Source organism: Lichenostomus cassidix, chromosome 2 (assembly GCF_008360975.1).
Source record: "Lichenostomus cassidix isolate B80296 chromosome 2, HeHo_3.0, whole genome shotgun sequence".
Taxonomy (NCBI): Eukaryota; Metazoa; Chordata; class Aves; order Passeriformes; family Meliphagidae; genus Lichenostomus; species Lichenostomus cassidix.
The window spans coordinates 33,161,666-33,181,811 of record NC_139482.1 but is presented as its reverse complement, the minus strand read 5'-3'; the positions used below and the strand labels follow the sequence as shown (position 1 = coordinate 33,181,811).

Here is a 20,146-nt window from a genome sequence, read left to right as displayed (position 1 = left end):
ATCATGCAGGTGTTGAGCTACTGCCTCTGTAGGACAGTGTTGAAGGTGGGATGTCTTCTGCCTTTGTTGCATACTGCTCTCTAGAACTGAGAGAGGGCTGAGGATACTTTTCCAAATCTTGGCATCCTTTTCTTTATCCTTTTCTGGGAAGACATGTATGTAGCAGAAGAGGACCCTTATTTTAATTGTCTCGGAATGACTGAAAATCAGCAGAACTGCAGCTCTATATTACTGCATTCAGACCAGAGTGAAAAAGGAAACAGATGTTCACAACTGAGATTTTGAAAGAAAGCTCTTGGAGTGTTTGGATGGGTGGGGGAAACCACAGAAATAACAACGTTCCAATTTCTGTGGAAGTGCAAAATAGTAAACAAGGTTTACAATCTGGAAATATAGGGTGTCTTTCAGACTGATGTGGGCTGTAATTCCTGTCAGCTGAGGTGTCCCTTCAGAATTTCATTTGCAGTTATGTGTTTTGCAGAAGAACGCCTATCTTCAAAAGCTGAAGTGCCAAGTGAAGAGAGCCAGGAGCAAGGTACCACTGATTCAGGTAATTAAAACCTTTCCTCTTTATTTTGTATATGCACTTTCTTTTTACCTTTATTTCCTTGTCTCTTCCATTTTCTGTTTTAAAATAATGTTTTTATAGCTCTGTAAGGCTGTCTTTTTTAGCCGGGTATGTGATGGCAGCAAAACTGCTTAAGCACCACTTAGGATGCATGAAAACCACTTGAGAAGGATTTATAAAGTAAGCCAATTTATACAAGGTATTCCTTCCTGAATTACTTTGTAATGACTCAATTAGCTTTCATTTCTGCACAAAGGAGATTTAGTTGCATAAATTAGCTTATCATCATTGAGGAAGTGTCACTGCTAAAGGACAGTTTATAGATACAACATGCAGTTGCTGTCAAACCTATAAGAATGTAATATAGACATCTGTGTATACTTTGTGCTTGAGCAGAACAGACTTCTGCCATTCAGAGACTAACAGGGGACAACAAGTTGCCCAAGGGACTGGCAATGTAGACGTCTCTGAAAAGGTCAACTTGACACAGGCTCTGACAATCGACCCAAAGCTCTGTCTTCTTTGATAAAAATCAGATAAACTTAAGACCACTAATTGATCTGCAGCCTGTTTAAATGTTGGCCATGCATATCTTCATTGCATATGATTACCAGAGAAAGCAAATGAATCGGGTAAGAAATGCCAGAGTCCAGTGACAGCAGCATAAGAATTGGAAAAGGACACAAATACCCAAAAAGGCTGTGAAAGATATTCTCTCAGCTTTAGCTTGGCAAACTGCCCTTGTGCTAATTATCTCTGGGACTGGAAAAATAACTGCATACACGATGTAAAGTCACATAGCCAGACAACTTTTCTTGACAGAAAGGTATTTCCAGTTATGCTTAAAAACAATATATTTTTGTGCTTCAAGGGCACAGACCTTTAGATAAACTATTGGTGATTTGACACAGCAAGTGGAGAAGACTCGCTTCTTATCAGACCTTACACCTTTCTGAGATCTGCTGCATTGTAACTGTGACCTGCACTGACATGCAATCTGGTTCTCCTTCCTCCATCGTACATAATACACATAATTCTTTCAGGGCTGTCAAGGAAGGGGTGGGCAAGAAGAGTTCCTTTAGGAAGTAGCTCTGCAGTGCTCTTCCTGTTGCAACATGTGGAGAGGAAACAGTGGCCTGATTTCCTGACCCATACAGGAAAGCAGGAACAGGTTGCTGTGAGGAGTTTTGGGTTGCTTTTCTTGGAAAGGAAACAAGAGCCAAGCCATCAGATGCTGTTAGCATTGTGCTCTGCTAAAAACATGTGTAAAACAACATGACTCATTACAGCCCTAATATTTAGTACTCATTTAGACATTACTGTAATTATAAGAGTGTGTGGTCATAATGGAGCATGGGGTCAATCCAATTATAAAGTTGCCAACAGCATTGGTTTTTTTCACTAATGTTTCTTCCTGAAGTTCTCATTGGACATACTTCTAAGAAATCAAAACCCTAGCATCTGCATTTTGAAAAATTGTAATTGTTATGAGAACAGCCGTATCAGTCTTATTAGTATTTGTCTAATGTCATTGAAAATACCATAGCAGTTCCCCCCAGATATCAGGTTCATTTTAAGCAGTAGTTTTGTGATCTGATCTTACATATTTCACTCTTTAACACTGGAAATTTGTTTGACTTTTGGGGCTGAGTTGACATGAATATTTCTGATAAGTATCACATCATAAATACCTGACATGACTTGAGAATATTTTATGCTTTTCCACACAAACAGTGCATACATTCTTAAGTTTAATTTATTGCCTAGTTTTACTAAACCTGAACTCATGGAAAATATTCTGCAAATTGTCTGTGAGCTCAAGCTGATTAAGTACAAAAAAAATTTCCATTTGTTTCCTACTCTTTTCTTGCCCCAACATATTTCTACTTCAATTAACTTTCAGACTTGAGTTCTTTTTATTGTGTTGCTCTTGATACTGACTCTTGCTGCTGGATAGCTTTACATTAATTGCTTGTGACCCAATTATTTAATAATACCTAAGCATTGAAGAGTTTCAGTTATATAATATGGTCTGCTGGGTCTTTTTTGTTATGACTGTCTACCCATTATAATTTCCACAATCACTATTTCAGTAAGTGTCATGTTTCCTGCTTTACCACTGTAAATATGTTGATTTTATGGTAAGTAAGGAACAGTGGGAGAAGGAAAGTGAGAAAGATTAAACCGAACATCTTGGGATAGATTAGAGTTTGAGTCCAAATAAATACACTGCAGTTGTTTTGCCCTTATTTCATAACTTTTCTGGCCTGTGGGAAAAAAGGCAAGTAAGTAACAGGCAGTTTTTGAAGTTTAAGACATCATCAGAACTAACAAATAACTATGTTCTTTAACAGGGCTTGTCTTGTTTGGTGATTGAAACTCAACGCTGAGAGTCTAGATCACTTGTGTAAGACATTCATTCTGGTAGCATTAATTTTGAACTTCACCTTTATCTCCATCTTTAAGCCTACACTATGGTAAATGTTGAGCACATCGTTACCAAAACGGGCTACAGTTTGTCTTTTTCAAATATTATTAAGTAATCTTCAAATCTGACACTATTAACTTTTGAAAAATCTTACCAAAAGTCGAGGAACATGAGTCAGAATGGCAAACTGTTTAATATACCAGGCAGTGGACTACAGTTGTGAAAGGAAAACATACACATGTATTCCTTCATTCCACAAGGAATGTGCAAGCAAACTTCTGGCTGTAAATCACTGCTGTAGTAGGATTTGCTAACTTACATGCCATCAGTGTTAAAATGGATGACTGAGGGAAATCAGGCACAATCGCATTTATCCTAATGTTTTACGTATTGCATTTTCATGTTTAGGTTGTAATTGATGCTTTTGTTTTGGTCAGTTTAGTGTTCTGTCAGGTTTGTGCTCAGAAATGGGAAGTGCAAAAATTATCACAAAGGCAGGGGGCAGAAATTAAACAATCAGCAGTTAGATTGGCTTAGGCTGCAGTGGGACAGCATGCTTAAATCCGTCTGAAATATGTACTATTAATCTGTTTTTCAAGTTGTGGGGTTTTTTTCCTCTCTATTGTGATTGTTAGAATATTATTATAATTTTCCCGCCTTGAGTAATTAATGGGCATTCCTAAGTTTTGAACAGTCTAATGTTTGAGATGCATGCTTGAGTGATACATTTGTCAGATTTTTTTTTACCTGATCTGTTCACCTTTTTTTCTTCAAGCATGTATTGTCAGATGCCAGTATTTTTCAGTGAAATAAGCAGTCTGAGACTACTGTCAGGGAGGCTGGCATCCATTGTCTTTTGATCTGTCAAAATAATTCTGAAGTGTTTTTGTCAGTATATTGGACAAAAATATCCATTGTTCCTATTACTGTTAATGGAAAAGCAGAAGTAAACCATGAGGAATTCTTTTTGGAAGAGTATTGGGAACTGTTAGATACTAGTTCATCTGGGTAGCTGTCCTGGAATGAAAGAAGTATTTTCTGGAGAAAAAACCTATCCAAAATCCTACTCACCCATTTCTTGGGATTGGTAGTCTTAAAAGCAGTGGGCAGGTAAAACCAAACTGCTTTCTGCCCACAGCTACACACTTAATTTTTTTTTTTTTTTTTTTTTATCATGTCTTATTTGTGTTTGTGGCCAAGTGACCATACCTTCAAAATGCAACAGACTTCAGTTTAGCAATTATGTCATCATAGTATTTTTAAGGCACACAACATTTCATAATGTTTGAGAATAGTGTGTAATTGTAACAGAGTAATGCCAGCAAATCAGTACCTTTTGAATTTGAACTGTAATGGACACATAAGTTCTTGATGCTAAAATCCATCTGTTTTTAGGTATTACATGTGTTTAAGAAGCTTCACATTATTTCATTACCATATAAATACCAAATTCCTTTACTCAGACCTCCTGGTTTTGTTTTATACCATTCTTCAGAGTCAATAAAAGGAAATTTGTCAAGGTCTTCTCAAACTGAAAAGGACCAAAGTAAGAAAGTGGGGGCTTGTGTTTTGCAGAGATTTTTGCTGCCTTTTTAAAAATTATTCTATGCCTCTGTATGTAAGCACTATGAGTTATTTTATGAAGCCTTTCTCACTTTAGATGTACAAAGTCTGAAGTTACATTTACCATTATCTTCTCTGCATATGTAGCTGTCCTAACAGAACTTAGAGAAACTTGTGCTGGTAGGCATGAGAGGGGATTTCAAAATTGAAATCAACACTTTTTTGGAAGACCAGCATAGTTGTTCACAAACTTACACTGCCAGTTTTTTCCCCTGTTTTTTGTTTCTGTGCTTCTAGTATACTGGTATATTTTCTTCTGAAAAATGTGGCTTTCTGATTTAAACAACTCTGTCTTATGCTGAATTCACAAACGGGGGCACAGAGCCATAGTTAGTCTTTGGTCAATATCTTAACTGTCACAATAAGTTTATTTTAAAATGCATATTTTCCAGTGTTGTCACATTATTAGTTGAGTTGCTTTCTGCTTTAAGACTTAACTAAAGGCTCATGATGAACATATGAGAGACGTGTCTCACCCGCTTTTGGGTTTCTTCTGTTGCAACTCACATTAGTGTTAACAGGAGTTACTTCAGGCACATAAAGGTAAGAGCAGAGCTCAGAATGGTAAAGGTCAGTGTCAAAAGTCATGATTTCTTTCAGTGATGTTCTGAAGAAGTAAAAGTCCTGATTAATGTATTTTAAACTAAATCAATAAGCCAACTGCTGAAAGATTTGAGAGGTGGAATATACTAAAATAGCTCTTTTATTTTTTTTCTCATGTGACTTATGTTATCTAGATTGAGTTGGGAACTGTGATCAGTTCAATATAAAAAGACCAAGGAGAGATACTGATTTAATGTTTATCACAAATTAATTTCATGCTAACATGTGTTACTGTTTATAATTGTCTAAAGCTAAATTGGTGAATAATGAGGTGAAAAATAGGAAGGGCCAAAATTTGGAGGTGCAACATTTCAAACTGATTAAGCCTTCATGTTGAAATGATTATGTCTACGCATTTTTAAATATCCAAATATCTTATTTCTGAATGGTTGTGAGCGTTCCTATGGGTATCAATTGTTGCATTTGGGGTGAGGACAGAAGAATTTGGGCGCTGGCAGCCAGAACGCCCCCTAGTGCTACATAGCAAGTCGTAGCACCTAACCACCAGTTTGTGGAAAATTAAAGGGTGTGTAACTGGCATAGCAGCTTTGAATTCAAGGTTGTGAATATTTAGCCTTATGACAGTATTGCCACCCAAACAAGATAGCACAGAACAGAGACTGAAATGGAGAAAGAGAAAACAAGCTCTTCTTGCTCATACAGAGAATATTAAAATTAAAATCTAAGTATTTGCCAAAATAGGGAAGAACACAAGTTGAATACCACTATTTTTAACAGTGTGATGCTTTCTGTCTCTTGATACTTGATATTTTAGCAGGAGTTTTTTAGTAATAAAATGAACCAATCATAGTTAAATTGTAAACTCTAAATAATGGTGTAGAGTGCTAATGACATGCAAATGTAACTGGTTTATGTTGGAATAACCAGCATGCCTACAGTTCAAGGATCATATAACAAAACTAAGATGACAGCCTTGATCCAGGCAGTTCAGTGATATTTATGTTATCAGAATTAGAAGATAGCTTTCCAGAGATGTAAATTATTAGTACATATACATTCTGTCTGGTTAGTGTATACATAATGTAACTGGTCATCTTAGTGGTATTGCTTACATTCTTTTTGCATTAACTCATCACACTCCATTCTCATGGAATTAAAAACAGGAAATAGTTTGCAGTGCAACAGAAGCACCCAGTGTATTTAACTGTGTGTGAGCACTGTGTTTCAGTAGATGTACTCTGTATTGTAAATGTATGACAAAGCATTTATTACTGTGTTATTGCCGTATTACAGAGCAAAGAGTGCTAAATAATCAATCAGTTAATGGTCTGTATGGCAGCTTGAACACAGCACATCCATTGTGCTTATGCTGTTAGAAGGATGAGTTTATGACTGTAGTCTAGTTGCGCGTTTAGCCAGACCTTAATGTCCTAAACTGGAGCTGACACAAATATTTTTGAAATGCAGCTTCAGCAACAGTTTCCAAGTTCTCCAATATTTCAGAAGGAAGAATCAAGGATTATCTCAAAGGTTCTCAGAGAAGCTATTTAATTTTGTTGAAACAGGAGACGGAGGGGGAGTGTATCACAAAATACTTTAGCTTCCTTTCACTGATCATTATTAATTATATTCTAGCAATGTTATCAGTTTCAAGTTGGGATACATATATGCCTTGCTAGAAATATACTAGTAGAGGAAAAGGAGCTGCTTTAAGTTGCGGCTGAAAAATGCTTTGAAAACCTGTAGCTACATGTCTCTCAGTGATACAACTTGCCAGTGAAGGGCTTGCACATTAAACCTGCTTTTCACTTGCTTGCATGGCAGGAAGGAGCCGTTTCTAAAAAGAGGAATAAGAAATGCGTGCTAATAAATTGCTTTGTACTATCTGGAGATTTAAAGAGTAGCTTTAGTTATCCTCAATCTTGATTGTTTTATAATTAGATGCTGTTTTCTTTGCAGATAGTGAAAATATCGATTATGCCAATTTCTATCAAGGTTTGTGGGACTGCACAGGAGATGGAAGTGATGAGTTGACATTTAAACGTGGTGACGTTATCCACATTATCAGCAAGGTAGGAGACACTACTGGGGCTGCATGGTTGTAGAAAGTGAGCAATGGCAGAAGTGCACATTCCCACAGTACTATGGGGGGAAATTGGCACTCCCTTTCAGATCCTTTGTTTGCAATCAGATATTCACTGCAATTAATTATTTTGTCAAATGAACTATAATCACAATTAAAACATAACCATGTAACAGGAATTAACTTTAAAGCATGTTTATTTACTTGTTAAATCTTGGCTACCATTTGTTAACTGACTTAACAGGAGACAATGTGCTTTCTGCTTGTAGAAGTTAGCCTTGTAGAATTTTAAGTTATCTTGTATGTTATGTTTTTTGTTTCCTGTTTTATATTCCTGACTCTGCTGATTCTGACTTTTTTGGGATCTTGCTACAGAAGATGGTTTGTTTTTTTGAACTATGCTTTCATCTTTGTACGGATATTGTTATTGTTCTGACAGCTCAGATTCTAAATTTGTTTGCTCTGACAGATTTGGGCATTTTTTACTACTTTTCTGTTTGCAAAACAAATGAGAAATATGATTTCTCTCATCTGAATGGCACTAAGCATGAAGTTTTGTTCAACATTAATGCTGGTTAATTTTCAGATTTTTCCTTAGCCTCCCAACAAAACCAATTATATATTTTAACCTCTGTTAAAATATATATCTCAGGGTTCATCGAAGTCTTCTTCTGAACAATTAATCAAGGGAAATTTCTGTTTTCCCCACATATTGGAAAAAAAGGCTGAGCTTTTAAAGTCCTCATTGAAAAAAACTACCTTTTAAAATATGTGTAGAATATATATCTAATTGCAGTTAGTGTAATTAGTACAAAAAATATTGTAGGTCACTGAAATACACAAGTAGGCATCTGTTAGTCTTAGTTTCAAACTCTTAAGTTTTGTCACAATTGCTTTAAATCTTCTTTTACACCTTTAACTACATTTCTAGATCATAAATGTAACAGCTTCTGTCTTAAATAAATTTAATATTTATGGTAGAAGGATAGTCCTACATAAAAATACAGAAGATGTATTACTAATATTAATTTGTCCATGTATATCTTTTGAAGTATTTCATTGTCAGTTAAACCAATAACTGAATTGCATTACTAAAGGCTGAGTAACGCTCATGGATTGGGCAAACTTTCAAGCAGCTATTCAGCATTGAAGAATTGTATTAATTTAAAATAACCACTTCTTTGCCCTCCTGCTCCCCCCAAAATGCCCATGAGTGAATGGATTCCACTGTACGAGTTTGGCCTCTTTGTGGGTTGTGGTCTCCAGGTACAGTATGGGGACTGTAAAATCTTAATCTTCAGCTTGTAGGTGAAAAAAATTGTTTGCTACTCCTTCCCCAAAAGAGTGAGAAATTTAATTTAAAAAATGGAGCAAAATAGAAAAACAGTAGCTTAAACTGTCCTCTGTATATCAACTGTCCTGTTGCTATGCCGTGATTAATCCATAATCGGTCCTTGAAACAGGCTTGCTGCTGCTCCAGATATATAGAGCCTCTCTCTATGGGAACGATTTCTACTCCAAAATACAGCCCAGAAAATTCAGCCCTGTTTCACTTAAAGATTGTTACAGCTTTTTCAGAAAAATGAGTGTTGGCTACTACTGTCAGCTTGGAATTTAGGGTCCTTGGAGGGGAAAGTGCCAGAGAATTATCTGTCTTAACCCTCCATTTGATTCAGTTTCAAGGTCTAATCATTTATGAGCTCTTTGTCCGGTAAGTGAAAATATAACCAAAGGAAAAGTGAGCCTAACCATCCTGAAGTGGGTCAAGACTTTTCTTCTAAAATATTTCCTAATCCACTACATTAATACTCGGATTTTGTGGCAGTCGACAGGAATCCGAGGCAATTTTTTTACTTTTTCACACCATCTAGTGGTTGAAAATGAGAGATGCAGGTACTGACAGGGGGGCGATGTGTATGCATCCAAAATGGTGTCATAAATTCAGCGTCAGCTGAACCTAGCTGTGGCTTTATTGCCTTTCTATCATATGTCAGCCAGGAGCATTACTCTTGAAAATCACATTTTGCTGATAAGGAAGTAAGTACGGGTATAGCAGTGTTATAGTAGGAAGGGTGAAGCATTAACAAAATATCGAGCATATTTGTGCAACATGTAATAGTTCTTTGTTTTACAGTGAAATATAAATGGTATAGACTGCTCTGATGAACGTGATAAAATAGATATTCATCTCTACCAGCAAGAGTTATGCCAAAGCAATATATTTTTACCAACTTTTCTTATACCTGCACAGAAATTACGACGAAAGTGACTATTTTGTTTCCAAGAAATGAAATCATTAGTGTAACAGAAGTAATTATGAACCAGTTTAGCAAATTTGGGCATTTATAGAATTTAAATAAAGCAAGAGGAGCAATATGTTACATGTAAGTTTCTAGGTTAATGTCTTTTAGAAAAATGAGCATTGTTTCAGTTTGGCAGTGTTTACTTCCTAAAATAGCTAAATATTATGCAAACACAAATCCCCAGAATTTGCTTTAAAATGAGCATCAGAACTCAGTGTTATTGCAATGAGCATGAGCTCATACTCTGACAACAGAAATACCTTTGCCCGACTAGTGCAGTTACTGTAGAAAAGCATGTTTTTCTTGTTTTCAAGGTGTATTCAAAAACTATTTAAGCTATTTTCTAAATATTTACGTCAGTTGTGGCTTTTGTGTGGCAGCAAATCTGTGGGCTTTTACAAAAAACCCCCAAACCACACAACTTTTTTCTAGGTTTTTCTACCTAGTTTCCCTCAAAAGTAGAGTTTCTAATATGGGCAGAATGAACAGAACTATTGCAACAGTGCTCATTAACTTTATTTAAAAATATAGTTAACATTTCAGATTAATTGATAAATGTATCTGTACAGATATGCTACTACTATTATTTTAATTTATAATATTCTTGAATATTCAAGTGGCTTGCTATGAATGCTATGAATTATGTGAACTTTCAGAAAACTATATACCCTTATTCCATTATGCTGTAAAAACATATTTTATAGCTGTACTGATAAAGACACTTGTTAATAACATTCCTTAGTTAATATTGACTGTTAGAAATGCAATACTTTGGAGTCCTGTTTTCTAAAAGGATGATTGCTCTTAAGTCCTGCTCATTTATGGGCTTGCCTTTGCTTTCAAGCCCATGTGATATATGGGAAAACAGACCATAGTATAGCAATCATTTTTATAAATCTTCTATAGCTGTACTCAAGAAATCAATTTTCAGAAACAAAGATAACTGTGGATGGAGGTAGTTCTATTTTTTCCCTAAGTTTTGTATGCACAATTTATGCAAGTGCAACACTTGCAGTACTTGTTTGTTTGCTTTAGGTGTATTTGTGTTACGAAGTTCCATAGTTTCACCAGCCAAATGCAAGTAATAGTGAAAATTTACCTCAATATGCTAGTAGGCACCTGCTTAATAGAATTACTGACATTTCTTAACATTACACTAATTTAATATCCTTCTTATTTATATTTGTATTAAAATAGCAAATAATGCTTCAAAATCAGAAATTATATCTTAAACTGGAATTCTCCCTAATTTTTGTTATATCATTTCATGCCCCAGTGCTGCTCACTCTGGTATTCATGATTCATGGAAATCTCATCTATGACCAACTTTTGCTCTAGAATATTTCATGAAAGTAGAGTGTTAACTTGGTGCTTGATTACCCAATATTTGGTGGTTTTAGGTTTCAAGTGTGGCAGATTTTTGCTCTTTCAATACAATAAATATTGAAATGCTCACATTTCAACCTGTATTTTTTGCTTAGTAAGAAGACAAAGAATCTCCATAGCTCAGTTTACTGCTTATGAAATAAAGTGCAACTTAACAATGCAGCTATTTCAGAACCACTGTGAGCATTTTGTACACTATCTGTGTGATCTTAATAAAATATATTTATTGAGTATTTTACAGAAAGATATGAAAAACATCCTAAAATCCTGAGTGTTTTATTTTGTCAGGCCGTTTTCTGGCTGGTCATACTGAGATCCATAATTTCTATTCCATGGCCATACTGCTTATGGCTCCCCAAATAGGGAGTACCAATAGGAGCAGATTTGCAGAGTGAAACACTTAGTGCTTGAGGCCCTGCTGTCCACACCACGCTTTTTCAAAGCTGTTTGATGTCCAAAGAGGTCTAGCCTGGTTTTGTGGAATGAGAACACATTAATAGTTGGAACATGTTCAAGTGCATCTTCCATTTTAGCTTCATCTGAAATAAATGTTGTGTGTGTGCTCTGAGACTGATGGCTCTGCAAAGGGAGCCAGCGTGGAAAAGGTGGGAGCTTTGGGACATTCACTTCAGTGGGATGCTTCTGATCAAAACTAAAGTGCAATACGAAGTTGTACACTACCGATTTCCTGGCTTGTTTAGTTTTATTTTTTACAGGTGGGGGTGGGAGCACAATAAGTACATGTCTAAACACAAGATAAGAGTGAAGGCCTTTAAACAGAAGGTTAGTTAGAAGTAATGCAAAGTGACTCTAGCTCTTCAGTTGGTTTGCATACTGATAATATGTAAGCCTTTACCTATCAGATTAGAAAAAAATTCAGCCTTGCGTCATCTAAGGGAAAATAAAATGGCCTTTCTGTTGTTTCAGGGTGTTTTCTGGGGACAGTTTTGGTTCAGAACCCAGTCTGCTTACTATGATTTATATTGGAAATCTTTAATTGCTGTATATTTTCTCTCATGTCATTGTGGGAAATAAAACCTAATAATGCAACCATACAATAAATCTGGCGCTTATATTTTTAAAGATGACCATTTTATTGCCATCTTAAAACAACTCTACTACCTGTGAAGAAGTCTCATTCAGTTATTTAAGACATTTGTCATTCTTTGCTTTTAGAGAAAATGCTGTTCTGTGCCAAAACTGCTCCCCGGTTGACAGTGTATCATTCAATAATTACACCAAAGGAAGTTCTAAAACTTTTTAGCTAGAATGAATCTCCTGGATGAATTGGAGATGTTTTAAAATATTATCTTGCCAAAATTGCACCCCAGGATATTATTTGAAAAAAATTCATCCCTGCTTCTGACACATATTTAGCTTGATAGTAGAGGTTACTTATTTTAACCCCAAATAAGGCTATAGATACATTTGGCTTTTCAGTTTTAAAGTTTGCAGGTATTCAGCCTGTAAGTTACTATTACTCACAGTGCTGCTATTAGAAGGAAGGAGAAAAATCTTGAATTCACACACTTCAGTTGTGGTTTTTTTTTTAAATACAGCTCCGTTTTTTCTTCAAGGCATTGAAACACAATAATTTTCAGCAACTCTTTTTTGAAACCAAACAAATAAAAAAACCCCTACTACAAACATGAAAAAACATACCATATGTATTCAACAATGGAGACTAATTGCACAAGAACTAGATGTTCTCAACTTTTGCTGAAGTCAGTAGAAGTTTATATGGTACAAAGCATCTGGAGAATCTCATTTAGGCAGAGGAACTGTTCTAAAGGTAGCAACTGCTTTGGAAATCGTCAAGGATAAAAATTTTCTCTTTTTATATGTCAAAATATCAAAATTCTCTTCTGTAGAGGACTAAAATCTTGGATTTAAAAGACATCTGTAGAAAACAGGTAATGTGTTTCTAACGATTGTGTTTTCCCCAAGTACAAAAGGTTTTATGATCAGTGTCTTACGTAGTCATGGGTACATAGACATCAGTGCAGTGAAATTGGTGGGATGGGGACAAGGAGAAGCATCTGCTCACAGTGTGTTCACTTGAGAGCAGTTAAGGAGCCTGTAAACCCTGATGGGATTTTTCCCCCCTCAATCATAGCGTGCTGTATAGAGAGTGTTTTGCCAGCATGTTAAATGTTAAGTCATAACCTGTTCCTTGCTGCCCTGTGAAATTACTTCACTTTGGTTAATAAATTTCTGCTAGGAAAAAAAAAGAAATCCACTCTGTGACAGTGGAAATGCAGAAGTAGCTTAGAAAGCATTTGGTCATTTGTTAAGGTTGTTGTTTCATATTATTTGGCATAATATATTCCATTGCCCTGGTGCTTGTGTTCTGGGAGGGTTGTGGTGGCCCCCTCCTCCCCCCGGCCCTGCTAACATTGCCTGCTATGGCAAATGTGCTCCCTGTCACATGGCAGAGCATGGCCGCACACTTGTGCATTCTCCTCATTGCAGGGTGGCTGGATCTGGCCCTGCCCCCCTCTCCTATCCTTCTATTTGCCTTGGAGCAATTCATTTTGCAGTTATTGAATTTCTTCGGAGAGTTATTTTCATACAGCGAGCATCACAGCACCTCTGGATCTTGATAGCGTTTCTACATAAGGAGAAAGAAGCTTTGTGTTAGTAATTACCTAACATTGTCAGGAGCTGACTGCAGGCCTCTTTCTAGTGATAACAGAATAACCACATAATGTAGCTTTATAGCACATGATTAATAGAAAATAATTACACATCCTACAAAGGGATGCAATATTTCTTATAAATTGACTACAATGGTTTCCTGTAGATTAAAGGACTCTTCATTATTTTATCAGTCCTTCTGAAGTATAGTCGCTTGCCTATGTTAGCAGTGATATTAAGAGCTGAATGCAGTGAGGGATACCAGATGGTAAACTCAGTGGTACCTGAGATCTGAAGCTGATGCTTGCAAAAGCAAAGTGCTTCCCAACTTTTTCCTTCGTATAAAACTCCGAACTGTATTCACGTCTTTCTGCATATTAATCTTTATTTCCTACAAATGTGGACTATATACTTTTATTCTGGAGATCTTAAGCAGCAGTAATAGACATATGAATGGCACAACAGCAGCGTATTAATGAAATTGTATTGCCGCGAAGGAGTTTATAATTGGTAACATTGATAGAAACAATACATCGATTTGGATTTTATGTGTGACTTCAAGTAAGGACTAGGGGGGCTGCTTATCTGCCTCACTAGTTAAGCACTCTTTCATGGTACTGAGGATAGGAGGGAGGGGTTAGTAGTTTAAAGAGAAATGTCTGTACTGTAATCAGCTTAAAAGGGAATGCTGTCTAATTATTCTAAAACCAGAGACTAAGGTTTTATGTTCTTGGTAGCCAGGTATCTGCATTATATTTTTGTTCAGGCTTCTATAGACTGCAGATGGTTTAATTGGGATTCATGTTGCTCTTGAGACCCATGCAAAGAATAGTAATGTAAAGTAAAAGCTTCTGTGTTGCAATATTGTCTGTATGGTATAATGGTTGCAGTGAATCCTTAAATTAGTTTACTAGTCTGTTACATCAACATTCATTTCATCTTCTCACTTAGCTGCATGGCAGAGCAGTAAGTGGTGTATTAGTAAGTAGCGAAACCCAAAAAGTTTTCAAAACAGCAGCATGCTTTTAATTTTAATTTGAGCTATCTGAATTGTTTCTTTAAAAACAATTGTTTCTAAGTCCATGTAGTGTTGCTAAGTGGAACATTTTCAATGGATAATGTAATCCACAGGCTTTTTCTGTGCCATTTGTCATATGCAGTTTAATGACCGCTTAACGGAGCCACTTCCCTCATTTCATGTATTGTTTGTTTTTTTGGCTGATGTCTAGCAAAACTTGCTTAATCACTCTTGTCAGTCACTGTGCGAATTCCGTGTAGCAGCTTAAAATCTTTTGTTGCTTTCTCTTGGAGAGATTTATTGCTGAGATTCCAGTAGTATACGTGAGTACTGCTCCTTTCAGCAATTTCCCACTTCAGTCTTGAAATCCAGTTTGTATATTTAAACAGTGTTTTGTGAGATAAAGCATAGATTTTTAAACAGGCTGATCTGGGAGATTATAAACCTCAGTGTCAGGGTATTGTTTCGCCTTAAAGGATTTGGGGTGTAATGTGAAGCCCCATGGGAAGGGTTATTAACTTCTGTGGAGAGCAGTGTGCACTGAAGATCAGGTTCAGATACCTCTAGACTTTCAAGACCAAACCCATCCCCAGCAGTCTGCTCTGCAGTGGAGGGGGGGAAGAAGGTGGAATTATTTTTGCAGCTTTCTTGTTTGCATGTTTACATCATAAATGAAGGTTTTCCTGCTTTTTTATTTTTTGATGGATTTCCTTTAAATCACACTTACTGCAGTATTTCATGCAGAGTAGGATACAATCCTTTAAATCCCCAATTCACTGTTAAGAGAAGGAAGAAAATATTTAACTGTAGACTAGTGTTCACCCTTCCACAATTAGAAAATACAAAACTGCGTAGGTGCCTGCATGCAAGCATTGGGAAAAAAAAAGGCAAAAAGCAAAGAAAAAGCCCACATGAAAGCAGGCCATCGTAGTTACACACAGAGAGCTGAGTTCACTAAGCACCTCATAGGACCCCAGAGAACTCTTGACCAGGCAAAATATGCCAGCAGCAAATCATTATAGCTCGGGCTCTAATGAAACTCCATTAACCCTTAAGCTGCAGTTGGCTATTTATAACCAAAAAACTTTACCACAGTTCAAAATAGTAGCTTCATCTCAGTAGGACCAGTAATTCAGAATCCTAGAGTCTTTTGCTCTTCTCATCAGAAGAACAATGTAGCAGGAAGCAGATGTTGCTTATCAGAGATATCTGTGTATTTCGTATTTTGTATGTTTGTTCCAAAGTAATATCTGTCTTACTAATCATTCAGTTTTGAATAAGATCTCTGTTTTAATAATGCTTCATTTGTAACTCAATATATCTGTGTGTGCAATTTCAACTGTTGCAATTTATTGAACCACTATTAGGATTAATCTTAAAATATTTATCTCATAGGAAAAAATTTAAGTATATACCACAATATACAATAATTACATATCACTATTACATTATTTTATTATTACAATAATTATATGCCACAATACCACAATACTCTTACTCGGTACTGCTTTTGGAAGATACTATTTCTTTAAACCATTATATTTCATTTTGCTTCATGTTTATCTCACTAAGCCTAAACATATTTCAAACAGGAGTACATTAGTCATCTGTCAGGAATATGAGATCTGCTGTAGAATTTTCTGCAAGCCTAAAGCAATAGTAGACTTTGTCCACAGAATGATGTTATGTATTACATATATAGTGTTCCCTTCACATTTGAGTCAAGTAGTTTTTAAAATAAGTTGATGGTAAGTTTCTTAGAGTTTAGTTTGTGATACTGAAAGAATCCCTGTTGATTGTTATATGTTAACATTGTGCTACTAGATTTTAGTAACAAAGATAAGATTTTTGTATTTGCGATGAATAGAGGATAAGGAGGTTGGCTATTTTTAGTAGGTCTTAGAGAAGCGTGGCCATAATTAAGAAATTTTCTGGAGTGTGCCTGGCCTTTTTAAAATTTAGATTTTGCCTTTGCCTAACTCTGCATGTGAATGCCTGTAACAAAAAGACAAAATGTTTTAATTTTCAGTTGAAATTATTATAACTGTATATAAGAGAAAGCATCCATAAGGAGTTGCATACAAAACTCTATTGCATTTATATCAGACTAAAGGTTAATACTGCGTATTGTTTTCAATTAGGAGTACGATAGATTTGGCTGGTGGGTAGGAGAAATGAAGGGAACCATTGGCTTGGTGCCTAAAGCCTACATAATGGAGATGTATGATATTTGAGAGGCCTGGGTAAGTACATTTTAATCCAATCTTCTGTAATGGCTTATATGTTCCCTTGTTCTCTGTTTCATAAGTATGTCTTTCCTGGAACCTTTGTAGGAGTCCTGTTAACATAAAGATTATGGCAAAATATATTGAGGTTCAATTAAAGTACTTTCTTTTTTTCTTGGATTCTGTATGAAATATTAAACCACAGGGCACAAAAGATAATATATTTAATAACTGTGTTCCTTTTCCAGATTTTTTTAAAAATAAAATTGGTGGTGTTTTTATTTAGTTTTGTTACTTTAGTAGTATGTATATATCTATCTGTGCAGAAAACTGTGGAAGGGGATATATATTTGGACTGGGTTTGATATGCATGTTTGAGGTTTTTTGGTTAATGATGAACTTTCAACTTCCCTCTCCCTAATCAGGAGAAATCTGCACTTGAAATGAAGAGTGGTGTGCAGCTGCAGTTTACAGACCCAGCCTCTGAGAGAAGATTCTGCTGTACATGTTTTGTGGTTTCAGTGAACGTAGCCAGATCGTTGTCTTGTGTATATTAAACATTATAAACTGTAATTGATCATAACTTTAAGGAAATGTTCTTCCTAGCCACTTTTTATACAATTGTAATGCTAGGAAATTAAATAGATGGTAATTAGCATATGAGGCACAAGCAGCCATATAGTGCCTGTTGCTCTTTCCTTTTACATGTTAGCAGCACTCTGTATAGCTGTAGATTTGTGTTCTTTCAGGGAATTTTGCTATCTTATCCTGTTCTGCAGATTCAGAAAAATTACACTGAGCTTTGAGGGTAAAGTGCTACTTGATTCATACGTATATAAAGCTTTTAATGCTTACTGTACATGTTGTGCAGCTTCATCAGAAAGTTGAGGGAAATTTATGTATAATATTGCCAATCTTCAGGATATTCTGTTTCCAAATGTTTTTAAGTTATGCTTTAGCCAATGATTTATTTTTCTCATATTTAGTATTGTATTGTTAATTACTATTTTGTTGACACACAATGAAGACTTGATTCTTTTGCTGGTGTAATAAATTGGCCTATGTGGTAATACTGCTCTGATACCATTCTGACTTGGACATAGTAATTCTATGAAAATCTGTGAAAATGTATTAAACCCCACAATTTTTGCTAAGTCAACACAAGGTAAATTGCAGGGGAAAATATTTTGTCTGTGGTACTGTGAAATATTCTATCTGTACTTTACAGATACTTTTGCAGAGTCAAATCTGGATACCTTGTTGGAATGTGGAATTCTAATACAAGTTGTGCAACAGAGATCTTCACCTTATGTGGATTAGCAATAGCTACCTGCATTCTTGCGTCAAAGCCAGTACTTTGTGCCTAGAAACATTGGTTGAAACATAAAAAAGTGCACTAAAATCCTACCACTTGTGGACAAACTGTTGGGCAAGTCAGAGTTAATACTTTATGTACTCTTGTTTTGGAGATGTGCTTTACCGTAAGCATGCAAGATCAACTTTTTTGGATCCTCCCAGACAGTTGATTTGTGAGACCCTTAATCTGCCAATGAGGCAGGTCAGGCCAGTCTGGGAGCTGCTGAGCCTGTGCAGGTCCCCGTGTAGTTGCTTGTGCTGTTTATGCTTTAGGCAGACCCCAGGAATACTGTGGGTTAAAAGGAAACGTTAGTCTGAACTCAGAATTTGGATCCCCGCAGTAAACTAAGATGTTGTGCTCTGTGTTAGCTAATGTATGGTGCTTGCTGGTACACTGAATTCTAATAGGCGTCAAACGGGGGACGGAGTTTTGTTGTAATTTTTTAAAGAGATAGTCATTGGAATGGATTCTGTGCGTTATCAGCGAAGCATTAAAATGATAGATTATAGTCTTCAGATCTTTTACTACTTTAATTTGTCAAGCGTACTGGTGGATTGTGTACAGAATGTGAAGCGTTAATAGCGGAGCTGGAAATGCTCCTTCTCCCTTGTTAACATGGCAGCGCCATAAATCTGCCCACCGAAATGGCTTTTTATTAATTACAGAATTCCGAATCCCACCACCACCACCACCACCACCACCACCTAGGTTTTTAGGGAATAAACCCTCCCCCAGCTGCTGAGACCAGGTGCCTTGGCTGGGCGCTGGCTGAGGGCCAGGCCCGGCGCGGGGAGCGGGGAGCGGGGCGCGGGGAGCGGGGCGCGGGGAGCGGGGCGCGGGGAGCGGGGAGCGGGGCGCGGGGAGCGGGGCGCGGAAAACGGGGAGCGGAAAACGGGGAGCGGGGAGCGGGGCGCGGGGAGCGGGGAGCGGGCAGGCCCCGGCCCAGGCTGCCCTGTGCTGCGCGGCCGCGGCGCTGGGTGGCAGCAGATTTTCGTGGGACGGGCGGAGGCGGAGGCGGAGGCGGATCCCGATCCTGGTCCCTTCCCTGTCCCCTTCCCCCTCCGTGCTGTCCCGCGCCATTTCTGCGGTTTTTCCAGGAGAGGGAGTCCTTACCCAAGCGATGAGGGGCAGGGCTGACTGGCGCGGCCTCTCCTGGGTGGTGACAACCAGAGAAATCGAGTGGCTTTTGTCTGCGGTTCTCTTGTAGGGATTCTCCCTTCTAGTGCTTATTGATGGGGGAGAGTAAACAAACTGCCTTAAATTCAAAACGTAAAAGATTTCCTGAAACTCACTGGAAATGTCTCAGAATAAGCCAGCGATGGACCACGGATGAGCGGTTTACTTTAAATCTGTGTGAATACCATAACCTTTGTTGGATAAGGAAATCTCTGTTAATACAACTCAAACAAAACCCGGGTAGAAGATGCTAATAGCTTCATTTTCTTTGTTCACTTAGATTGTGCTTGCCTTTCTGTGAACGGCGAGAGAGCGAATTTTTAAAAGGTGATTGTAACTCTCACATTGTACAGCGTTTTACTTGATTATTTGCTCTGTTCTGGATTTGTATGGTACTGCCATTAGATCTTATAATAATGTTCTACTCTGCAAATTTTTAAGGTTCAAATAAAGTTTAATTGTTTGCAAACTGTTATGATGCTAATAATTCAACAGCCTGCTGTGTTACTAATGAAATTACTTTGTTATGATTAATTTGGAAAATAGTGTGTTGATTGTAGTAATTAAGCACAACAAGGTGAAGTAAATGATTCTAATGCCATCTGGCCTCCAGACTGAATGAAGAAATGAAATGGGGCTGTCATTTGAATTTATTCAGAGAAGTAAGGGTAATACAAATGCTTTTTATAGCAGAGGCACCCGGATATAATCATGCCACTCTCTAGTATCTTTTCATGTACTTCTGTATATGGATAACTGGTTCACATATTTTTCCAGC

At 37.0% G+C, this 20,146-nt stretch overlaps 1 protein-coding gene across 2 annotated transcripts in view; it reads left to right on the top strand.

Annotated features, from left to right (window-relative positions):
- Positions 1–18,707, top strand: part of SKAP2 (src kinase associated phosphoprotein 2) — a 119,787-nt gene extending 101,080 nt beyond the window's left edge. For both annotated transcript variants that reach the window (XM_085050973.1, XM_085050974.1), the window contains 4 exons: positions 482–550; positions 7,143–7,255; positions 16,752–16,853; positions 17,261–18,707. In XM_085050973.1, coding sequence (XP_084907099.1) covers positions 482–550; positions 7,143–7,255; positions 16,752–16,844 — 275 coding nt within the window. In that variant the 3' untranslated portion in view covers positions 16,845–16,853; positions 17,261–18,707. The remainder of the gene's footprint in view (positions 1–481; positions 551–7,142; positions 7,256–16,751; positions 16,854–17,260) is intronic.
- The last annotated feature ends 1,439 nt before the right edge of the window (positions 18,708–20,146 follow it).